Source organism: Tarenaya hassleriana, unplaced genomic scaffold (assembly GCF_000463585.1).
Source record: "Tarenaya hassleriana unplaced genomic scaffold, ASM46358v1 Cleome7, whole genome shotgun sequence".
In the NCBI taxonomy this organism is placed as follows: Eukaryota; Viridiplantae; Streptophyta; class Magnoliopsida; order Brassicales; family Cleomaceae; genus Tarenaya; species Tarenaya hassleriana.
Window position 1 is genome coordinate 1,515,273 of NW_010969548.1, and position 19,271 is coordinate 1,534,543.

Consider the following 19,271-nt stretch of genomic DNA (forward strand, 5'->3'; position numbering starts at 1 on the left):
GGGGGGGGGGGGGGATTGCACAAATTATGCTTCATTCACAGATTACCCATTTCTCCATCACTTGCTAAAAACTAGCAATTCATAAGTGTTACTAACGGCCTGAACTCCTTTACCAAATGCAGACTTCCTCTTCGTTGTCTAATCAAAATGTTAAAAAGAAAATAGATATTCCCACGAGCGCCTCTATAAAGTCAGCTGCCCTAACCATTTTCTTCAACATAACATATAGTGTAAGTCGTATAGTCATTTCCCATAACGTAGCAGGATGAGAGAGTTGGTGAAGAGGTAACCTTTAGACTCTGATTTCTGTTCATTCTTGGGGGTTTGCTTTGCCTCTTTCGCGTAGTAGTTCTCATAATCTACCAAAACAAAAACAGCAATAAGAAACCGGAAACATCTCAGAAATGGTACCAGCTACCGTCTCAAATCAATGGAACCATAGCTTTCAAGAGCACGTTAAATCCCTCAGTCGAAAAAACAAGTCATTTTAGGGTTTTGCGCCATACTCTTCTTCTTAGGGGCTTCACTAGAGAACAACCGACGAATTCTAGGGTTAGCAAGAACACCACTCAGATCACTGGTAATCAAGCCCTTCCGAGATGCCAAAGAAGCAAATTGCTGTCTCAGAAACACTAATCCGCCGTCCACCTGATTGACCGCCACCTCCAGACCCGGCAGCTGTTGCAGCTTCACCTCGTTCAGAATCGCCGATCTCACACCACCACTATACAACGAACCCTGGTTCACTAAAAAAGATGAAATTTAGGAAAACCCACAAAAATAACATGGCGAATTCGAGAACCAAATTAGCAAACAAAACGAACCCTAGAAGGAGAGGATCGCGCAGCTGAGCGAGCAAGCTTCGAGAAGATCATTACCACTAAATCAAGACGAACAAAAGGGTGCGCGTATAATACAAACAGAAGGAAATCGGAGATCTGATCAATCTAAACGCGGAAAACGTCGACGTTTGTTCCGGTTCTGCGGCGAAAAACAGATGATCAGAAAAAATCGTGCAGCAAAAAATCTTAGGAATTAGGGTTTTGAAACCGTGGATAGTATAAGAACAACGACATCAGAACGAAATTTATAGCGAGACCAGATCGAATTTTTCGGTTTTTATCGGTTTGTTGAGAAATGGGGGAAAAATTCAAGGTTTTTGAGCTGCTTGGAAGACAAGACACCAGGCGCGTGAAGACCTCCTGTAGATATTTTTGGATGTGGATAACATGAACCGGTTTTGTCTCCGGTAGACTGAAAACCATTTACTGGTTTGGCGAATCTCAAAGCGAACCAAATTTCGGAATCTGTATCCTGTAATATACTAATTTCGATTCATTGGGTCGGGTCGTAAATATGGATCGAAAATTGAGCCCAATTCAAAACCCATTTCATCCATATTTAACTGTAATTTGGGCCCTTGATTTTGCTTTTTTGTAGAACGAAAAATTGACTAGCGATGAATGATTTTTTTAATGAAAAGCCCGTACTTGACACAAAAAAGAAAAACAGGAAAGAAGCATATATACTTTAACTCTTAAATATATATTTCTTTTTTTTTTGTTTTGTATAAATATATTTGATTAATTATAACTTGACATAGAAAGATGTGGATTAATTTTGCATAAAATTGTAGCAGATTCCTTGAAAGTTTTCTCTGAGTAACCATCTCCATGAAATGTGTTACACGTTAATTGAAATCTTTGTACAGAATTGTTCGACCATCCTTTGTCCCCACGTGCAATATTATAAAATCATAGACATGTAATATACTAATATTGCATATGAATAGAATTGACGAGCTAAATTCATTGGCATGCCATTGTTCGGGATAATGACGTGACAGTAGACTTAAATTGCGGTACGTACAAATTAACATGAATACTATTGAAACTGTATTGGTCAAGGCTAGAAATTTCAGTTTCCTATATTGCGTAATAATCCAAACCAAACGCTTCGAAAGATCGAGAAGAATGAAAACGATGACACGTAAACTGGATTTTGGTTCTTCTCAAAATGCGTTTTCATGGAATGTCTCTATGCTACTTAAACGGATTGGTCGCGTTTCTTTTCAGTGTTACGTACGTGCCCTCTTTCTCCCTGTAATCGTTTTCATCATCTCAATTCCAATTTCCATCTTCAAATATTGAAGAATGATTTAGAGAGAGAGAGAGAGAGAGAGAGACGTTTGTTGTGACCAATCATGTGAAGACTTGGAGATGGTTATGGAGGGGACAAAAGGGATAAGAAAGGGTTGGTCCTTGTGTTAAATCTCTTTATAACCCTTGGTCTCATTCAGAAACTTTGCTCTCTCTTTTTTTTTTCTGAAATTAGGGATAAGAAAAAGTGGACCAGTGTGAAAACATTTTTTTTCCAAAGAATCTCTGAATCGGGACAGAGACGTGTCCGGGACAAAGAGGGTATGAAGATTCATTTCCTATATGGAACACCAGAGCGCCACGTATCCATGCAAAGCATGTGTTGGATGGGGCTTTTACGTGGAGTCGTCGCATGCACACCGAGAATGAGGACACGTGGTGAAGACCCAGATGGGTTCCGTGATCATTTGCTCTTCCGTACAGACAACTGTAAGGTCGTCCTCAATTCTGTCTGAAAGGAATCTTACACCGATCGGATATTGTAAATAGTAATTTGAAAGATTACAGTATGGCCTTTTTTCCCCCAAAGCTTTTAGACATGAAAACGATACTAAAATCTTAAATTGAATTTCGCGTCCTTGTTAAAACTGTTGACATTTCACCGTTCTCACCAATCACCACTAGAGATCACGGTTTTGAGCTGCTTTTCTTGTACATTAATGTCCAATGTCATTCGACTTCTGAACACATAGTGCTTAATTCAATTTCGATGTTGACTTTCCCATTCTGACCTTAGGTCGGTCCAAATATATCAGACCCTATCCTATCATTGAATTTTGAATTTCAAGGAACAGAAGGGAAGAAAAGGGTTGGAAAAAAGTTTCAAAAATTGGCAGAAAACAAAAAGATTTTCACTGAATTACGAATGTACAATGGAATTTTTTTCAGCAGATTTACACGAGATCAAGGCCATATTATAGGCAACATACAACATCAAAATATAAACAAAAAATTAAAAAAAAAACTCTCTACCGAACATTTTGTTGAGTCGCCCAGCATTTCACTCATTTAGGGCTTTGCCAAAAAAAAAACAAAACACAAATCTTTTTTTTTTTTTTTTGCAGGAAACGTGAATTGCGATTACCTAATTTGGATCAAATAGGGATTACCCTTATTGGTAAACCCCTCTTGGGCACAGGAAAAGGACCGTACTGTATTCCTTCTTCATCTCCCACCACTTCCCATCTGCGTGAGAGAGAGAAAAGTAACTTATTAACGTGTTGGGCCATGAAACATAAGTTACTACTTTGGCAAGCAGTCATTCACATGCGTACGAAACTGTTTGGGAGGAGTTATCATTTCGACAAAATATCTACTCACATGTTAAGGTATCCCAAATGAATAGAAACAAATTTTCATGATTGTCGTCGTCGCAGTTCTATTTCATACAGCTAGCTGGCGGATTCATCCATTTTATCATCATCACATGTTTATAATATTTCACATAATTTGAAATATATATATATATATATATAGCACGTCGTATTTTTCCTCGTTCATGAGACTAACCGTCTTATAGTATGAGAAATTATTCCTCTATTTATTTTTCGTATGTAAAATTTCATGTTTTACGCAAGTATAAAATTATATTGGATCAGTGGAGCAATTTTCAACCACAATTGCGAAAAGTGTTAAATAAATTATATAGATAAGGTTGAGAATTGAAGCAGAAGATATATAAATAAACGAAGAAATAGAAATTAAAAAAAAAGTTACCTAAAGGAGGTGGTGAGGTGATGGAGGAGGATAAGCATCTCAAGCTTTGCCAGCTCACTCCCGGGACACGAGTGCACTCCGTTCCCAAATGGCATGAACGTGTTCGGTCTTGGTGCCACCTGTCACATCCCAACACTTCACTTTCATCACACGCCCATGCATATACTATTATTACTACAACTACAAAACCCTAACAAAAAATATACACCTAATATTAGTTAAATGCATACATATCGATTTTAAATATGGTTTGATATGGATAAGAGCTCACGGAGTGGGGGAAAATACGTACATATGGCATTATCACGTTATGTAATAACGTAATCGTGTACGTATATATATATATATATATACGTACCTCGAATCTGGAGGGATCGAATTTTTCAGGGTCGGGGAAAAAATCGGCGGAGTGATGGATTCTTCGGAAGAGGGGAAGGACCTTCCATCCCTTTGGGATCAAGTAACCTTCGAACTCAACGTCTTCCACGGCTTCTCTAAACGTAAACGATAACACACTCGCTGCTCTTAGCGTCTCTTGTATCACCTACACATATCAAAATGGACTAATCTGTAATCAAATGTTGTTGTTTTTTTTTTTGGTAAATAACCATCGGATCGGTCAATGGCATGGTATGTACGTACCCTCGTGGTTAATGGCATATTTCTTGTGTCGTCCCACGAGATTCCTCGGTTTTCTTCCTTGATTTTGCGTCGGATGTCTGTTTGCTCCCTCTGGAGAAAAATGATATTGATTAAATGGTTAATTCGGAAAACATTGAAAACGTGATACTTCAAAAGTATGATAGCTATATCTAGCTCCCGTGTAAAGAAAGATCTCTCTCTCTCTCTCTCTCTCTCTCTATATATATATATATATATATATATATATATTATTGGATTAATTTTAGATGCTACAATCGCCAGAGCGTTTGTGTTTTCAACGAATCGTGAAAACAAAACGCAAAAAGGGAGGAAAGGCGCTTACGGAGACAGCGTCTAGCAAGTCGCGGTGGTCGTGTAAGTACTTGAGAAGCCACGTCAAGACAGAGGCAGTTGTGTCGTGGGCGGCGAAGATAACGCCGATTATGTTATCGGCGATCTGAGAATCGCTTAAGCGGTCGAGCTTTTGGTCCTTTGCACCAAGAAGAACTCCAAGCAACCCTCCTCTCCTTCCACTCTCTCTCCTCTTCTCTATTACTTTCCTCAACGCCTCGTTCAATTGCCTCCTCGCCTTCATATTCATTCAAACATCGTATATATATCGACATCATTACAATTTGTTTCACATTTCAATCGTGTAATCAACATGTAAATCTTTTTCCTCAAATGTTATATTTACTTTGAAAGAAAGGTATGTACCTTCATGGCAGAGTGAAAGGGGGTGCCAGGTAGGTCCAAGGGCATGGAATTATAACCTTTTTCCAAGCGGTGATACAGATTCTTTATTCCTTCGATTTCACTTGCTTCCTCTTTGTCCCCAAACACCGACATGACCGCCACGTCAAACGCATACTACGTCCACACACATTCACAGGATTCCATGAATTCCCATACAAAAGATTATTAACATGATCTCTCCATTAACTGCGACAATTTAACACAAACCCTTATTACTTAATAGATCCTATATATGGAGACAGAACCTTAGATGCCATAAATTCATCTGAAAATGAAAACCGCAAGATTTCAACATCTGTAATAACTTTCTGACACCGTTACCCACGTGGCAAACAGTGAAAATTAACACATGTGCACAAAAATAATGTCCCAAAAATACCCAAAAGTTTAAAAAAATAACAGAGGGAGAGAGAATGATTACCCTTTTCATGTGGTGAAGAGTGTTGATGGAGGAGGGTTGGTTCCTCCAAGAAGCGAGGAGGTTAAGGACAAGAAGCTCGATCTGAGAAACAGAGGGTCTCAAAGCAGAGGGCATGAACGAGGACTGGACAAACTTCTTCAGGCAAGAGTGGTAAGGACCTTGGTGGAAGAAGAGAGCTTCTGGTCCGATCATTCTCTCTTTGCTCGGTGGGTATGTGGGCTTGAACATGTCTGCTTTGCTCACCAACACCACTCTCGCCGCTTCTGGGCTGCTTATCATCACACATGGGCACCCCAATATGTGTGTCTTGAATATGTCCCCATACCTCTTTTGTCGGCTGGCGAAGAAGGAGTTGGGATTCTCGGTGTAGAGCCGGAGGGTTTCTCCGACGTAAGGCCAACCCATGGAGCCAGGAGGAAGCCTTCGTCGACTGTGTTTTATCGGGTGAAACCTCCACCGAAGCAGCAACAGCAACACCAACAACAACACTGCTATTATCGTATTCACTAACAAAGTAGAAGCAGAACCAAACCAATATGACGAGGAAGAAGAAAAAGAATGTGATGATGGTGATGATGATGATGATTGTGATGGTGATGGTGAAATTTGCATTGTTAGATAGTGGAGAGACATGTTTATATACATATGAAGAGTTATATGAGTTTTGCGTGTATATATATGTGTGTGTTTGCCTGTTAGGTATTCATTCTTGTTAGTGACTGCATGGTTTGGGAGTTTGAAGGGTTTATATAGATGGTTGAGGTACAATAAAAGAAAAAAAATGAAATACTTCATTCGTGGCCCTCCTTTTTCTTTTTCTTTAATGACAAATAATGTTGTTATTTTCTTTGTAAAAATAAATACAACTCTAATATTTTTGCATATATATATATATATTTACGCCAAAAAATAGAGTAACGAAAATAGGCGGTATACGGCAAACAAAGAAATAGACGGCATTTTTGTTTCGGTTATGTATATAAACTTTTTTTTTTCTAAAATATTGCTTTCACTAATATGGCTGCCTCCGGTTTTATAAATGACCAAATTCTCAAGTAATCTTTATTTAGATCAACCAAAACAATTTGTTTCGTGGAGGGAAACGACGAGGGCAAACTTCAAAACACATATGTCACTATATATATATATATCCAAATTTCTATCAATAATTAGATTTTATATAATTATTTTATAAATATGAATTTTTAAAAAATTATTTTATCATATTATTGACTACTGAATAAGTTTAAATACACCACACATTTTTTTTTAATAAAATCCATAGTTTTAAAAAATACAAATCTTAACACCACAAAAGTTGCAATCCAAATAAAAATCGCAGATATATACGACATCGAATATATTTGACTTGGAGGCCATTTTTAGTAGTTTTCAATAATAGAACTCTTAAATAAAATACGCATAGTTTGACGAAGGATCTCTAACTCCTATCAAATCAATATATAACAATATAATCAATTGTAATATACATATATATATATATATATATATATATAATATTTTTCGTTTATTAATTTGTGTAGTTGAATCGGCCCTTGGCAAACCCCACAATACACTTTAGTGACCACAAAAAACAAAGACCTTACAGGCTTCGTTACTATATATTAAGATAAAATGGGATCCATTGAAAATTTTTGTATGGTCGAGTTCTCTTGTCATCAGGGAGAAAAAAATCTATCAAAACAAAACAAAAAATACTGAATATTTATTTTTAATGTCCAAAATTTTATGGATTTTTTTTTCCTATTTATGTTTTCATGAAGATGAATCGTTTTCGATTCGATGAGACGTCCAGTTGTACGTATTTTCATTTTCCACAATTAATGGTGAATTTTAAAATATTGCAAACTCAATTTAGAAATTTTAAGAAAGGACAAATTGAGCATCTTGTATTACAGATAATTTTTCATATATTAATAATTAGTCTATTTGCGTATACATGTTTTTTTTTTTCTGGTAAAAAATACAGTAGATGACGATGAACTAAAAATCCAATGTTTTTGAAAAAACTATCTTAATTTCAAATAATTTTTATTAGTATAATTTTCTATAATTTTAAGCTAAAGCACCAAAGAATATTTAAAATTCATTTTCCTCTATTATATATATATATATATATATATATATATATATATAAAAGATTTTTAATCTCATGCTTGAGAATTTAATGCCAAATAACCGGGGATGAGAGGCACATCATGACTTCTCGTTTGAATACTAATCCAATTGAGATTTAAATGTTTGCATCATAAAAATGCAAAAATTTTTGAGAAAAATATGATAAATTTAGAATTTTTATTAAACTTTAACGATATAAACAGCCTATTCTACAATAATATTTGTGACCATCCTTTGTAAAAAAATATATTTGTGACCATATAAAATTCGATTTTTGGGTTATTAAAATTTATAGGTTAAAAGATAAATATTAAATCTAATCAAAATGGAAATTTACTAAATTTTAATAAAAAAAATAATTTGCATAAATATCCACTATTTTATATGAAAGTCCAAATTCTGAAAAGGAGAAATAAAAAACTTCTAAAATATAATAACATCAACTCTTCAAAAAATTAAAATTTTGCTTATTCAATAATCCAGATTGTTTAATAAGAAGGTAAAAAATTGAAGGAAAAAAAATAAAATTTTCAATTACCGACATAGTAGTACGTGCCAGATTAAAAAGAATAATAAATTCCATTATAAAAAAACGATTAAAAAAAAGGCGAGGAAATGAAAGAGAGTGTGTCACACGCGCAGTGGAGGAGCGTGGCGGCTGATGAGAGAAAAGAGGCCCCGTGACATCCTGAGAAAATCTACGTTAGTATGGCCCAGACGGCCCGGCCGGGATCTGGGGGGTCACCCACCGTTGCGCATGCGCCTCTCCTGCTCCTCCTTTTTCCTCAGTCCTTATTATTTATTTATTTATTCATTTATATATATATCTATATATATATATATCAGTCCTTGTGTAAGTATATTAAATGGTTAACCTTTGGAGTTTGGACACCTCCTCCTGTTACGCGATGACTCGTATCCACTATCCAACGCTTGCGTCAAAATATGTATATTTATTTTTATTTAATAATTTCATTTTTTTTAACAAATTTTAAAATAAAAATATTTTATTGGGGTTGAAAATTCCCAATATTTTATGGTTTACTGATAAGATCATCCGTTTAAGTGATACCCGAATGAGAAGGATATATCTAACGAGAGACTGTAGATTCTTAAAACAGTTTCTCAAAAGTTAATAATTTCATTATGAAATAAACTATTGTTTGGTGTGATTTTAATCCCAGGGTTTAACATATACAACATATATCATAATTTATGTAAGACCTAAATCATGTAAATATGTGACAAATTTTAGATTTACAGCTGATATCAAGGAATGAACTATCCAACCGATACTTAAGCTTGAGAACTTGTTCCGCAGTTATGTTCTGCTTTTCCTTCACCTCCAACCTCTGCATGAACTTCGTTTTCATGTTCGTCTCTTCTTCGGTCACTGAAGAAGGAAAAGCTCGAACCTTTGGAAGGACTCGACGGACTCTGTGGCCATGGCGTGTCTTGCGAAGTCGAAGGGCTTTGTGGGTGGTAATGTGTATTAGGCGATGCGTCAATCGATGTCGCATTCTGAGAATAATGACCACTCTTCCTAAACGTATGTGATTTCACGTCTCTCTCGTTGAAGATTCTAAGCAAAACCACCAACTTTCTCCATCTCGATGAATCATGAGGTTCGCCATTGGAGTGGTTCCATGCATGCTTGTGTTCATACAAAAACATGACCGCGAACACGGTAAGGGCATAAAAGGAAGCGACCCCCGCGATTAGAAACAGGCCCCAGAAGCTGCCGAGGCCCAAACGGTTCGACGAAAGGGAAGTGTTTGGATCAGTGCAATTGCTCTCTTTCTTGAACCATTTGCTCTCGATCTGTCTCATTTCTTCGCTTTCAGTCACCTTCAAGATTGCCCTCGAGACGTCATCTGTCAAAGGTGAGCCCTTGGGAAACACCTACGGATCATGAAAACAGAAGCAGATGGATCAAAAAACAACGTCGGTGTTCCAACATTGTCACAAACTTGTGTCGTTTTTCATCTAAAATCGCCATGCATACGTAAGCGTAAATGGGAGATCTTTTCGTAATTAGTGAAAAAGGAAAGGAGAGAACTCACAAAGCCAAAGCCAGCAGTCTTGAAGGATGGTTCAACCATTGTGTATTTTGAGCAGTAACGTGAAAGGAGAACCTTCAGGTAGGGAACTTCGTCGAACGCTGCTGCTATACCGTCTTTCGACGTTAAAAGCTCGTCCAGCTGATCCACAGAGTCGTAAACTCTGAGCTTTGATTCGTCAAAGCCGAGATTCTTCAAGACCCCCAGCAGGAAGGTGCCTCTCTGGTACCCAACGTGGTCTCCATTATTGATCAGTTGGTTTACGTTTGTGACCGTTGGTTGGAGTTGTTGCACTGTGAGAAGCGAAGTCAAGCTTGCCGTGTAGCTTTGAGTGAGCACTAAAACCACGAAGCACCACACGATCACCACGAACCTCGCTAAATTGCTCACCACTCTCTCCTCTGCCATGAAACATGGCGTGAAATGACGATGTTTAATGGTTAAATACTGGATATAATAGCAGAGAAAGATGAACTTACTGTGGGCGAAAACCATGGTGGAGAAGGAGAACCAGAAGCTGGTTCCGATCTGATGCAGAGGCGGTCCACGGAAATCCTCGTTGACTCTGTGTTCAAGAACCCAGACAGCGAATCCGACGAAGATGAAGAAACATGCAGTTGTAACCCAAAGATCCAAGCTCCAAGGTCTGAGGAACACCCATGTGTTCTTGTCCCTGTTATTCCTCAGAGGCACTAACATAGACACTCCGGATTCAGTGTACGGCAATGTGAAGTCTACGTACTCCGTCCTGTTCGCTATTATTGTAACATCTCCAACTACCGCGTCGAAACTCTGTCTCAAGTTAAATTAAAAGCCAACACATTTAGGACAAATGTGATTCAGGAGAATGGAAAATGTCTGAAAACATATCGATGAGACAATAAAAAGCATTTCAAGCATAGTAGGGGAATGAGTAACTGACCCCTAGATAAACTTGGTAGACCAGATCGTTGTAGTTCTCGTCTGGAGTTTCGAAAGAACCGTAGTCAGGAGTGACTGCATAAGGCAATTGTCTAAGAACCGCTTCGAAAATATCTTTGGAGTAACCGGTCACAATAATGGTCGAGTTCGTGCTCAGATCTTTCCTCACCTTCACGAATTCCTCGAAACCTCTCTTCACCGGAACTCCAACACGTAATCTCCTCCCGTTTGTCGGAGCCTCCCACCCTCTCGGGACAGATATCGACCCACCCGGCCATATCACTGGCGCTAGCCTCTCCTTTGACTTCGTATACCGTTCCATTGTTCTGTTCCTTTGGTCCAGTTTCTTCACGAGCCCTTTGTCGAGTGTCCAGTATCCAATCACTCTCTCACCATTGCCGTTGAGATTGATGATCTCAAACGTTGAAGACTGCAGTTGCCCGTCGAGTATATCAAATTTCCCTGTTAAGCCCTTTAACCTGATGTTTGAGAGAGAGTGCAAAAGCTTTGGACCATAGCGAGAGACTCCTACGGCTCCAAGATCAGTAACATTCACCATTGCCGTTGAGATTGATGAATATTCGAGTCTTGGGTATCCGAGTTTCACAAAAACGAAAACGAGATAGTGTTTTTTCAAAATCCATAAAGACGAAGACGAAACTCGAATAACCCAAAAAATCAGGAGTCAGGATACCCTACATGTACTCAACCCTAATTCAATGTCACCGGTCATACAAGGGCAAGGGGGACAGTTTGAATTAGTCAACAAAACAAATAACAATCTTGAATTAATTGAGTAAAAAAAACGTTTCGAATGATTACGATTTTTTATTTTATTTTTAAATTGAATTGAATTGAATTAACATTGTTCATGTTTGCACCAATCAAACATTTTAAAACTTGGGTAGCAACCGAATTATCCCATGGTTCTCTAAAATGTCCAAAGAATTTTTTTTCACACACATATGTATAATTGTATATTTCTAAACGAATTTAATACATTGTCCCGGACAGGGAAAAAACTGAAATTAATTTGGCTTCTAGTAATCTCCACAGCTTTCACAAAAAATTCAACCACACAAGAGGGAGTCTGAATAGTCAACAAAGCGATAAATCTGTTTCATTCCATAACAAAGAACAAATTAAACCCTAGCATTGGATATTTCTTTTCAAATTTCTAAAGAATTGTTTGCTTCTAGTAAAACTGAATCGAATTCTAAATCTGATGGATCATAAAGGCACTAAGCCAAGAATCATCCTCGCATGCATAGAATTCAGACATTTGGTAACGTAGAAGGAACCGGGGGAGAGAGAGGGAGGGAGGGAACGAACCAGCAGCTGAGGCGGCGACAGCGTCTTTGTCGGAGTCTCTGAATTGAAGAGCAAGCCTAGTGGAGTAATTAGCATGATTTGCGTAAAAATCGGACAGAGATATGTTAATGGAAGCGAGACAGATCTTGGAGAAAGCAGTTTGGAGATCAAGAACCACTCCCACTTTCACTTGCGTCTTAGAATCCTGTCCAAACCCAACTCCAATCAGCATGAAACACCAAACGAGAACAGCCAAAGAATCAAACAAGGATTTGGGTTTGGTTGTTGGGTTCAAGATCTTCATCTCCTAGGGTTTGGGAACTCTCTCTGTACAAAAGAGCATCCAATGAAGACGCCCTAGGTATCCCTTTTAAGGATACAGACAGAGGGAGAAAACCCTTTTGAACGAGTCATAGAGAGAAAGGGAACGTACGTAGACGAAACTTCTTCGAAATTTACACATTTGCCGCAAAACTCTTGTCCCACATGGATAAGCTCACATTAACCCATCAATTTCGGGATTTTCCCCGAACGGAAGAACGTGAATTCCTTTTCCGTTCCGAAGAAAAAAGAATCGTCCAAAAACAATATACACGTTTTGGCGAATATACCCCTCGTTTTGTTTTGAAACTTCCGCGTATTGGTGGCGGTTGGATATATATTTACGACGAGACCATGAGTAACTTTTTTTTTTTTTTTTTACGACGGGAAACTTATCCTACAATCCTTCGGATCGAACACCGGACACCGCAACGCCTCTCAACCCATGGGCCGGACGAGAACGACATCAGGACATCATCGCAGAACTGAGAAAATCCACCGCCCTACGCAATAGTCGGCAAACCACGCAGAACAAGTAAACCAACCTCGTAAAGCTGACCGGCTCAAGGGGAGTTTTCATATCTGGGTTTCGAACCCACAACCTCTTGGTAGAGAGGAGTTGTCACTAAACACTAGGGTACTAAACACTAGGGTGGGAACTCCCCCGACCATGAATAACTTTGACCCGTACAGCATGAGATGACAGAGCTTCTATCTTGTCCTTAAAAAAAAAATTATAGGATTTCTAGTTTTCTATATTGACGTGTCTATTCTGCATGGCATGTCATGATATATGGAGCTATCACACTATTGTTTAAGGAAAACATTGCTTTTCAAATAATGCCAAATCTTATGAATTATGCAAACTCCTACCAAATTATACCAATATATCTTTGGTTTTATCGTCGTAGTGATGAAGGTGACTAGAAACCTATAAAAGATTGAAATTAGATTCCTATGCTGATCTCGTTGATCAACACATAATATAATGAATGATTAAAAAATGACTAGGAATCTATAAAACATAAAAGAAATTAACGGTGGTGACATGATGATGGCGACCACAAATTTCGGTCTCATTAGTTACAAGCGAAAAAGGGAAAATTTAAAAAATAAATAAATTAGTGGTGAACAATGCGAAATATTTTTAAAATATGAGATAAATAAATATTGTTTTAAATATTAATTTTTAAAATTCTTACATCTAGCAAAGGGACAACTATATGTATATATAAAAAACAAAAGGTTAATATACCAAAGAACACGGACAGAGTAACGAGGCTATAAATAATAATTATTAACAAACATAAATGAAACATAAAATCGTGGTTAAATATCTAGTCTGGATCAAAATTAATTTTGTTTTTAAAAATTATTTTTTAGAATAACAATGGATAAAACTTAATTGTTTGCATTAATTCTAGAATTTTTAGAGATGATTACTTATATAGACTATTGAATAAATAAATCAATATAAACCGATACAAGATATTAAAAACTCGTATTTATGAGTTATTTTAAATTAACAAAAATTATCCATTATCATTAAATTAAATTAATTTCATATTTACTAAAACATTATCTATTTATAATTTCAAATTATTTATTTTTAATAAAGGGTAATAATTATCTGAAGCATTATTTTATTTTTATTTTTATTTTTATATCTGAATATAAATAATTGTGTATATATATAAATTTAAAATATTTTAATATTTTATTGTAAAATTATTATTTATCTTTGTTCAATTGTATATTTATTTGATTACGAATATTTATATTATTTTAAACTCCTAATCCCCAGGATTGTGCTCTGCAATTCCGTCCCTCACTCCTCTGTCTTTCGTCTTCAGGTTCAAGCTTTCCATGATCTCCATCTTCGTGTTGGTCCCTCGACACTAGCGAGGATCTCCTTCGCTCGCTGAAGAAAGAAAAGTTCGAACCTTTGGAAGGGCTTGACGGACTCTGTGTCCATGGCGTGTTCCGTGAAGTCGAAGGGCTTGGGGGGCAATGCGTATTCGGCGACCCATTGATCGAGATCACGTTCTGAACATTATCATTCTTCCTGAAGGTATGCGAGTTCATGTCTTTTTGATCGAAGATTCTAACCAGAACCGCCCATTTTCTCCACATTGAATGTTCGGGCTCGTCATTGGATTGGATCAGTGTATGCCTCTGTTCGAACAAGAACATCGCCAAGAATACGAGAAGGGCTAAAACGGAGGCGACCCCTACGATTAGAAAGAGGCCCCAGAAGCTGCTGAGACTCAGCGAGTTCGACGAAAGCGCAGTGTTTGGATCGGAGCAATTATTCTGTCTGTTGAACCATTTCTCCTCGATCTGTCGCATTTCTTCGCCTTCATTCACGTCGAGAATCGCTTTCGAGACATCTCCGGTCAGAGGCGAGCCCTTCGGGAACACCTGATCGGATCATGAAACAAGAGGCAGATGATCATTACGTCAAGTACATCAGTTCCGGATTCGCTGACGTAATTAAACAGCAACTTTGTTTTTCTATCGTTGAGAGAAAGAAAAGGGAAGAACTTACAAAGCCAAAGCCAGCGGTCTTGAAGGACGGTTCAACCATTGTGTATTTGGTGCAGTACTGCGAGCGAATAATCTTCAAGTAGGGCACTTCATTGAACAGTGCCGCGATTCTGCCTTTGGAGAAGAGCTCGTCCACTTCATCGGGCGAGTCCAAAGGTCTGAGCTTTGACTCGTCAAAGCCGAGATTCTTCAAGATCCCCAACAAGAAGCTGCCTTTTTGGTACCCAACGTAGTCACCGTTCTTGATTAGTTGGTTTACGTTCGTGACCGTTGGTTGGAGTTTTTGCACTGTGAGAAGCGAAGTCAAGCTTGCCGTGTAGCTTTGAGTGAGTACTAACACCACGAAGCACCACAGGATCACCACGAACCTCGCTAAATTGTTCACCACTCTCTCCTCTGTCATGAAACACGGCGTGAAATGACGATGCTTGATGGTTAAATACTGGATATATATAATAGAAGAGAAAGATGAACTTACTGTGGGCGAAAACCATGGTGGAGAAGGAGAACCAGAAGCTGGTTCCGATCTGATGCAGAGGCGGTCCACGGAAGTCCTCGTTGACTCTGTGTTCAAGAACCCAGACAACGAATCCGATGAAGATGAAGAAACATGCAGTTGTAACCCAAAGATCCAAGCTCCATGGTTTGAGGAACACCCACGTGTTCTTGTCTCGGATGTTCCTCAGAGGCACTAACATAGCCACCCCGGATTCAGTGTACGGCAATGTGAAGTCTACGTACTTCGTCCTGTCTGCTGCTATGGTTATATCTCCAACTGCCGCGTCGAAATTCTGTCTCAGGTAAGAAATCCAGAGCATTCAGAGAAAATTTTGCATAACATTTTGATTTGGACGATTATAAGAATTTCGAGGCGTGGAGGGAGAAAGGAGTGACTGACCCCAAGATAAACTTGGTAGACAAAATCGCCGTAGCCATTGTATGGAGTATCGAACGGAATGTATTCAGGAATGATTGCGTAAGGCAGTCGTCTAAGAACGGCTTCGAACACATCTTTGGAGTAACCACTCACGATTGGCGAATTCGTTCTTGGATCATAAGTCACCTTCATGAATTCCTTGAAATCTCTCTTAATCGGAACTCCGACACGTAATCTCTTCCTGTTTGTCGGAATCTCCCATCCTCTTGGAACAGATATCGACCCACCTGGCCATGTCACGGTCGCCAGGCTCTCGTTTGCTGTCGTATATCGTTCCTTTGTTCTGTTCCTTTGGTCCAATTCCTTCATGAGCCCTTTGTCAGGTGTCCAGAATCCGATCACTCTCATCACTTTGTCGCTAAGGTTGATGATCTCAAATGTTAGATGCCGTAGTTCCCCGTTGCTCAAATCAAATTCCCCACTTAAACCCTTAAATCTTGTATCTGAAAGATAGCGCATAAGCGTCGGACTGTAGCGAGAGACTCCAAATACTCCATGATCGGTGCCATTCCACGAGATGCTCGCGTTGCCGAACCCTAAGTTCATTACACTGGTTTTCTCCACCGCCATGGCTAAGGCAGTGATGGAATCATACGCCCATAACGCGAAAACATTCAGTTCTGCATCTACAGATTCCGGATGATCTTTCTGAAATTTGTTCTTCCATCTGAGTCTGAAATCCTCAAGCTCTTTTGATTTCGGGACACGGGTCCTGACACCAAGCACACCTTCCATGTTTTCGAGGTTCTTAGGATCATTCAGTCTCATCAGATGCGTCATTGCGTCGGTCAGTATCCATACGTAACCATCCTCCATCATTCCAATCTCTTTGGCTTTGGCAAAAAAGCGAAACCCTAGACTCGGCAACATGTGAACGACGAAAACCCTAGTCTGCATGGTCATCAGCTTGTAAAGCTCCCCAAGAATAGCATCACCGGGTGCATCTGGAGAGATCACGCTTCTGTAAGGAACACGAGCATTGACGTCTTGCAATGCATCGACTAAGGAAGGCACGATTCCTTCTCCGAACTCGTTTTCCACGTAAACAGCGACGACGTTTCTCCAACCGAAGGATTTGACGAGAGCGGCAATGGCGCCGACCTGGGAAGAGTCACTTAGAGTGGCTCTGACGAAGTAAGGACTTCGAATCGATGCGAGGGAAGGGCTCGTCGCCGAGAAAGTGACGGTGGGCACTTGAGATTTGTTGGTGAGTCTGATCATGAAATCTGCTTGAGTCGAGCTCTGAGGTCCGACAATGGCGATCACTTGCTCCTTCTTGATTAGGTCTGAGGCTGCTTGCACCACAAGCAAACACAAGCCCGATTGTCAGTCCTTTTTTAGTGTATATAATAAGTTGAAATGATTAAATCTAATTGAACAAAAGATGATAAAATTGGAAAAATAAATATTTAATTTATTTTTTAAAAATATATATCATCTTCGGACCAGGCAAAAAGAATTGAATTAATTTGGCCTCTGGTACTCAATTTCAACCCCACAAGAGGGTTCTGAATAGTCAGCAACGTGATATATCTGTCTCGTTTCATTAAACAAAAATAAACAAATTAAACCCCAATCATTCCATTTCTTAGCATATTTCAAAAGAATTATTTGCTTCTAATAATCATCGAATTCCAAAGATAATGGATTATAAGGCACTATATAATAATTATGTAAAGTGGTTTAATTATCATTAACAACATTAAGATATTTAACCTAATCATAGTTTCATGATATTACAAATATACCCTCCATACACTAAGCCAAGGAATCATCAGTCATGACATCAATAGGCGAAAGAAATGCATCCAAAGGAATTATGCAAATTGCATGTTGGCAGCAATTACAACTCAGCGTGACATATTAGAAGGTAATCAGAGAGATAGAGAGAAGGAACCAGCAGCGGCGGCGGCAACAACGTCTCTGTCGGAATCTCTGAGATGAAGAGCAAGCCTGGTGGAGTAATTAGCGTGATTTGCATAAAAATCAGACAGAGATATGTTGATGGAAGTGAGACAGATCTTGGAGAAAGTGGTTTGGAGATCAAGAACCACTCCCACTTTCACCTCTGTCTTGGAATCCTGTCCGAACCCAACTCCAATCAGCATCAAACACCAAACGAGAACAGCCAAAGAATCAAACAAGGATTTGTGTTTGGTTGTTGGGTTCAAGATCTTCATCTTCTAGGGTTTGGATAACTCTCTGTGTACAAAAGAGCATGCAAAGAAGATGCCTTGACTTCCCTCTTAAACATACAGACAGAGGAGAAGAAAACCCATTTGAACGAGTCATCAGGAGAGAGAGAGAGAGAGAGAGGTGGTTGATGATGGTGCCAAGAGTCTAGTCATATTATAATATAATGCATCCCCTTATTCTATTGACCAAATCAATTAAAGCTTTTCCTTCTAATGACTAAAATATAATCAACAAAATCATTATAATAAAAAAGTCAAATGGTATACATATTATGAAAACCACCAATAATTAAGCCATACGCTATTAGTCGCAAGTATTTTAATGTAAATACTTTAACAGTACATGTGAAAATATTCTTGGATATCAACACAAAGAATATATCAAATGTAGAATATATCTGAATCTATGGTTGAGACGAAAATGGCAAATTATAAATAGAGGACTTCTAGAATAGAATGTTAAAAAAATTCTTCTAGCAAATGGGCGCACATAAATTTTTGTACGTTATCACTGCTATCTATCTAGTTATAATAATAGTTTGTATTATTTCCTAAATCGTCCAAAAAAATTAAAAAAAATGCACTTCATGATATCTAAATAATTATCTGGCATTTATACTTTATTATATTTGTATATTAGGGCATATGTAATCTTAACCACAATTATTTATATTAAACAAAAATTATATCATATTATGTTAGAGAATTTCTAACATTAGTAACTCGAGAGATAGGTAGAATTGATTCAATTGAATATTTGGTTTCTAGATTTTGAAGGTTTAACTTGTCAATTTGGCTAGGTAGAAATTTGACCACTTTTTTGTTTTGTTAATTAAATGTGATGTACACCTAACTAGTGCTCTAATTTAGGATATATTCGTAGTAATTCGACCGTTTTAATTACACGTAATCCAAAGGAGTTTAAATTTGCAAATGGGTGTACGTTAGATTTGGTTTCGTTTGCCTGTCCAAAGGGTCTTCACGCGTACATTAAACGGTTTCTTCGTCTCCATTGACCGCAATCGAACCATTTCTCACGTGAGAATCGACTAAATCACGTCACGTTTCTGTGTCGGCTTTCAACTTTCATGCCCGCAAAGCCCAGTTTCCTTCAGGCCCACAAAGCCTGATTTCATGATCGGCTAT

The 19,271-nt window shown here is 38.2% G+C and overlaps 4 protein-coding genes across 8 annotated transcripts in view; all 4 read right to left on the bottom strand.

Annotated features, from left to right (window-relative positions):
* Positions 1-1,178, bottom strand: part of LOC104800676 (ATP-dependent zinc metalloprotease FTSH 10, mitochondrial) — a 4,857-nt gene extending 3,679 nt beyond the window's left edge. Inside the window, exons 1-3 of one of the 2 annotated variants that reach the window (XM_010523563.2) lie at positions 825-1,178; positions 507-738; positions 291-359 (exon numbers count right to left, since the gene is read on the bottom strand). In XM_010523563.2, coding sequence (XP_010521865.1) covers positions 291-359; positions 507-738; positions 825-875 — 352 coding nt within the window. In that variant the 5' untranslated portion in view covers positions 876-1,178. Of the gene's footprint in view, positions 1-290; positions 360-506; positions 747-824 lie in introns of both variants that reach the window. The other variant, XM_010523564.2, reaches the window with a different exon arrangement.
* A 1,810-nt stretch (positions 1,179-2,988) lies between these two features.
* On the bottom strand, positions 2,989-6,517 carry LOC104800678 (abscisic acid 8'-hydroxylase 2). Its single transcript, XM_010523565.2, has 7 exons — positions 5,695-6,517; positions 5,235-5,387; positions 4,861-5,106; positions 4,518-4,607; positions 4,234-4,419; positions 3,876-3,994; positions 2,989-3,344 (listed from the first exon to the last, which is right to left on the bottom strand). Exons 1-7 carry the CDS (start codon positions 6,487-6,489, stop codon positions 3,254-3,256), a joined length of 1,680 nt encoding a protein of 559 aa, XP_010521867.1. The 5' UTR covers positions 6,490-6,517; the 3' UTR covers positions 2,989-3,253.
* Positions 6,518-9,062: 2,545 nt separating this feature from the next.
* LOC104800679 (glutamate receptor 2.7-like) lies at positions 9,063-12,657 on the bottom strand. Of its 4 annotated transcripts, XM_010523568.2 has the most exons (6): positions 12,559-12,657; positions 12,147-12,330; positions 10,816-11,276; positions 10,373-10,685; positions 9,897-10,294; positions 9,063-9,735 (listed from the first exon to the last, which is right to left on the bottom strand). In XM_010523568.2, exons 1-6 carry the CDS (start codon positions 12,586-12,588, stop codon positions 9,130-9,132), a joined length of 1,992 nt encoding a protein of 663 aa, XP_010521870.1. In that variant the 5' UTR covers positions 12,589-12,657; the 3' UTR covers positions 9,063-9,129. The 4 variants fall into 4 exon arrangements, with proteins under 4 accessions (XP_010521870.1, XP_010521868.1, XP_010521871.1 ...); XM_010523566.1 differs by lacking the exon at positions 12,559-12,657 and having other exon boundaries at positions 12,147-12,538; XM_010523569.1 differs by lacking the exon at positions 12,559-12,657 and having other exon boundaries at positions 10,816-11,401; positions 12,147-12,235.
* A 1,531-nt stretch (positions 12,658-14,188) lies between these two features.
* LOC104800680 (glutamate receptor 2.7-like) lies at positions 14,189-18,240 on the bottom strand. The gene is made up of 5 exons (XM_010523571.1): positions 17,828-18,240; positions 15,892-17,222; positions 15,472-15,784; positions 14,995-15,389; positions 14,189-14,867 (listed from the first exon to the last, which is right to left on the bottom strand). Exons 1-5 carry the CDS (start codon positions 18,108-18,110, stop codon positions 14,232-14,234), a joined length of 2,958 nt encoding a protein of 985 aa, XP_010521873.1. The 5' UTR covers positions 18,111-18,240; the 3' UTR covers positions 14,189-14,231.
* Positions 18,241-19,271: the final 1,031 nt, after the last annotated feature.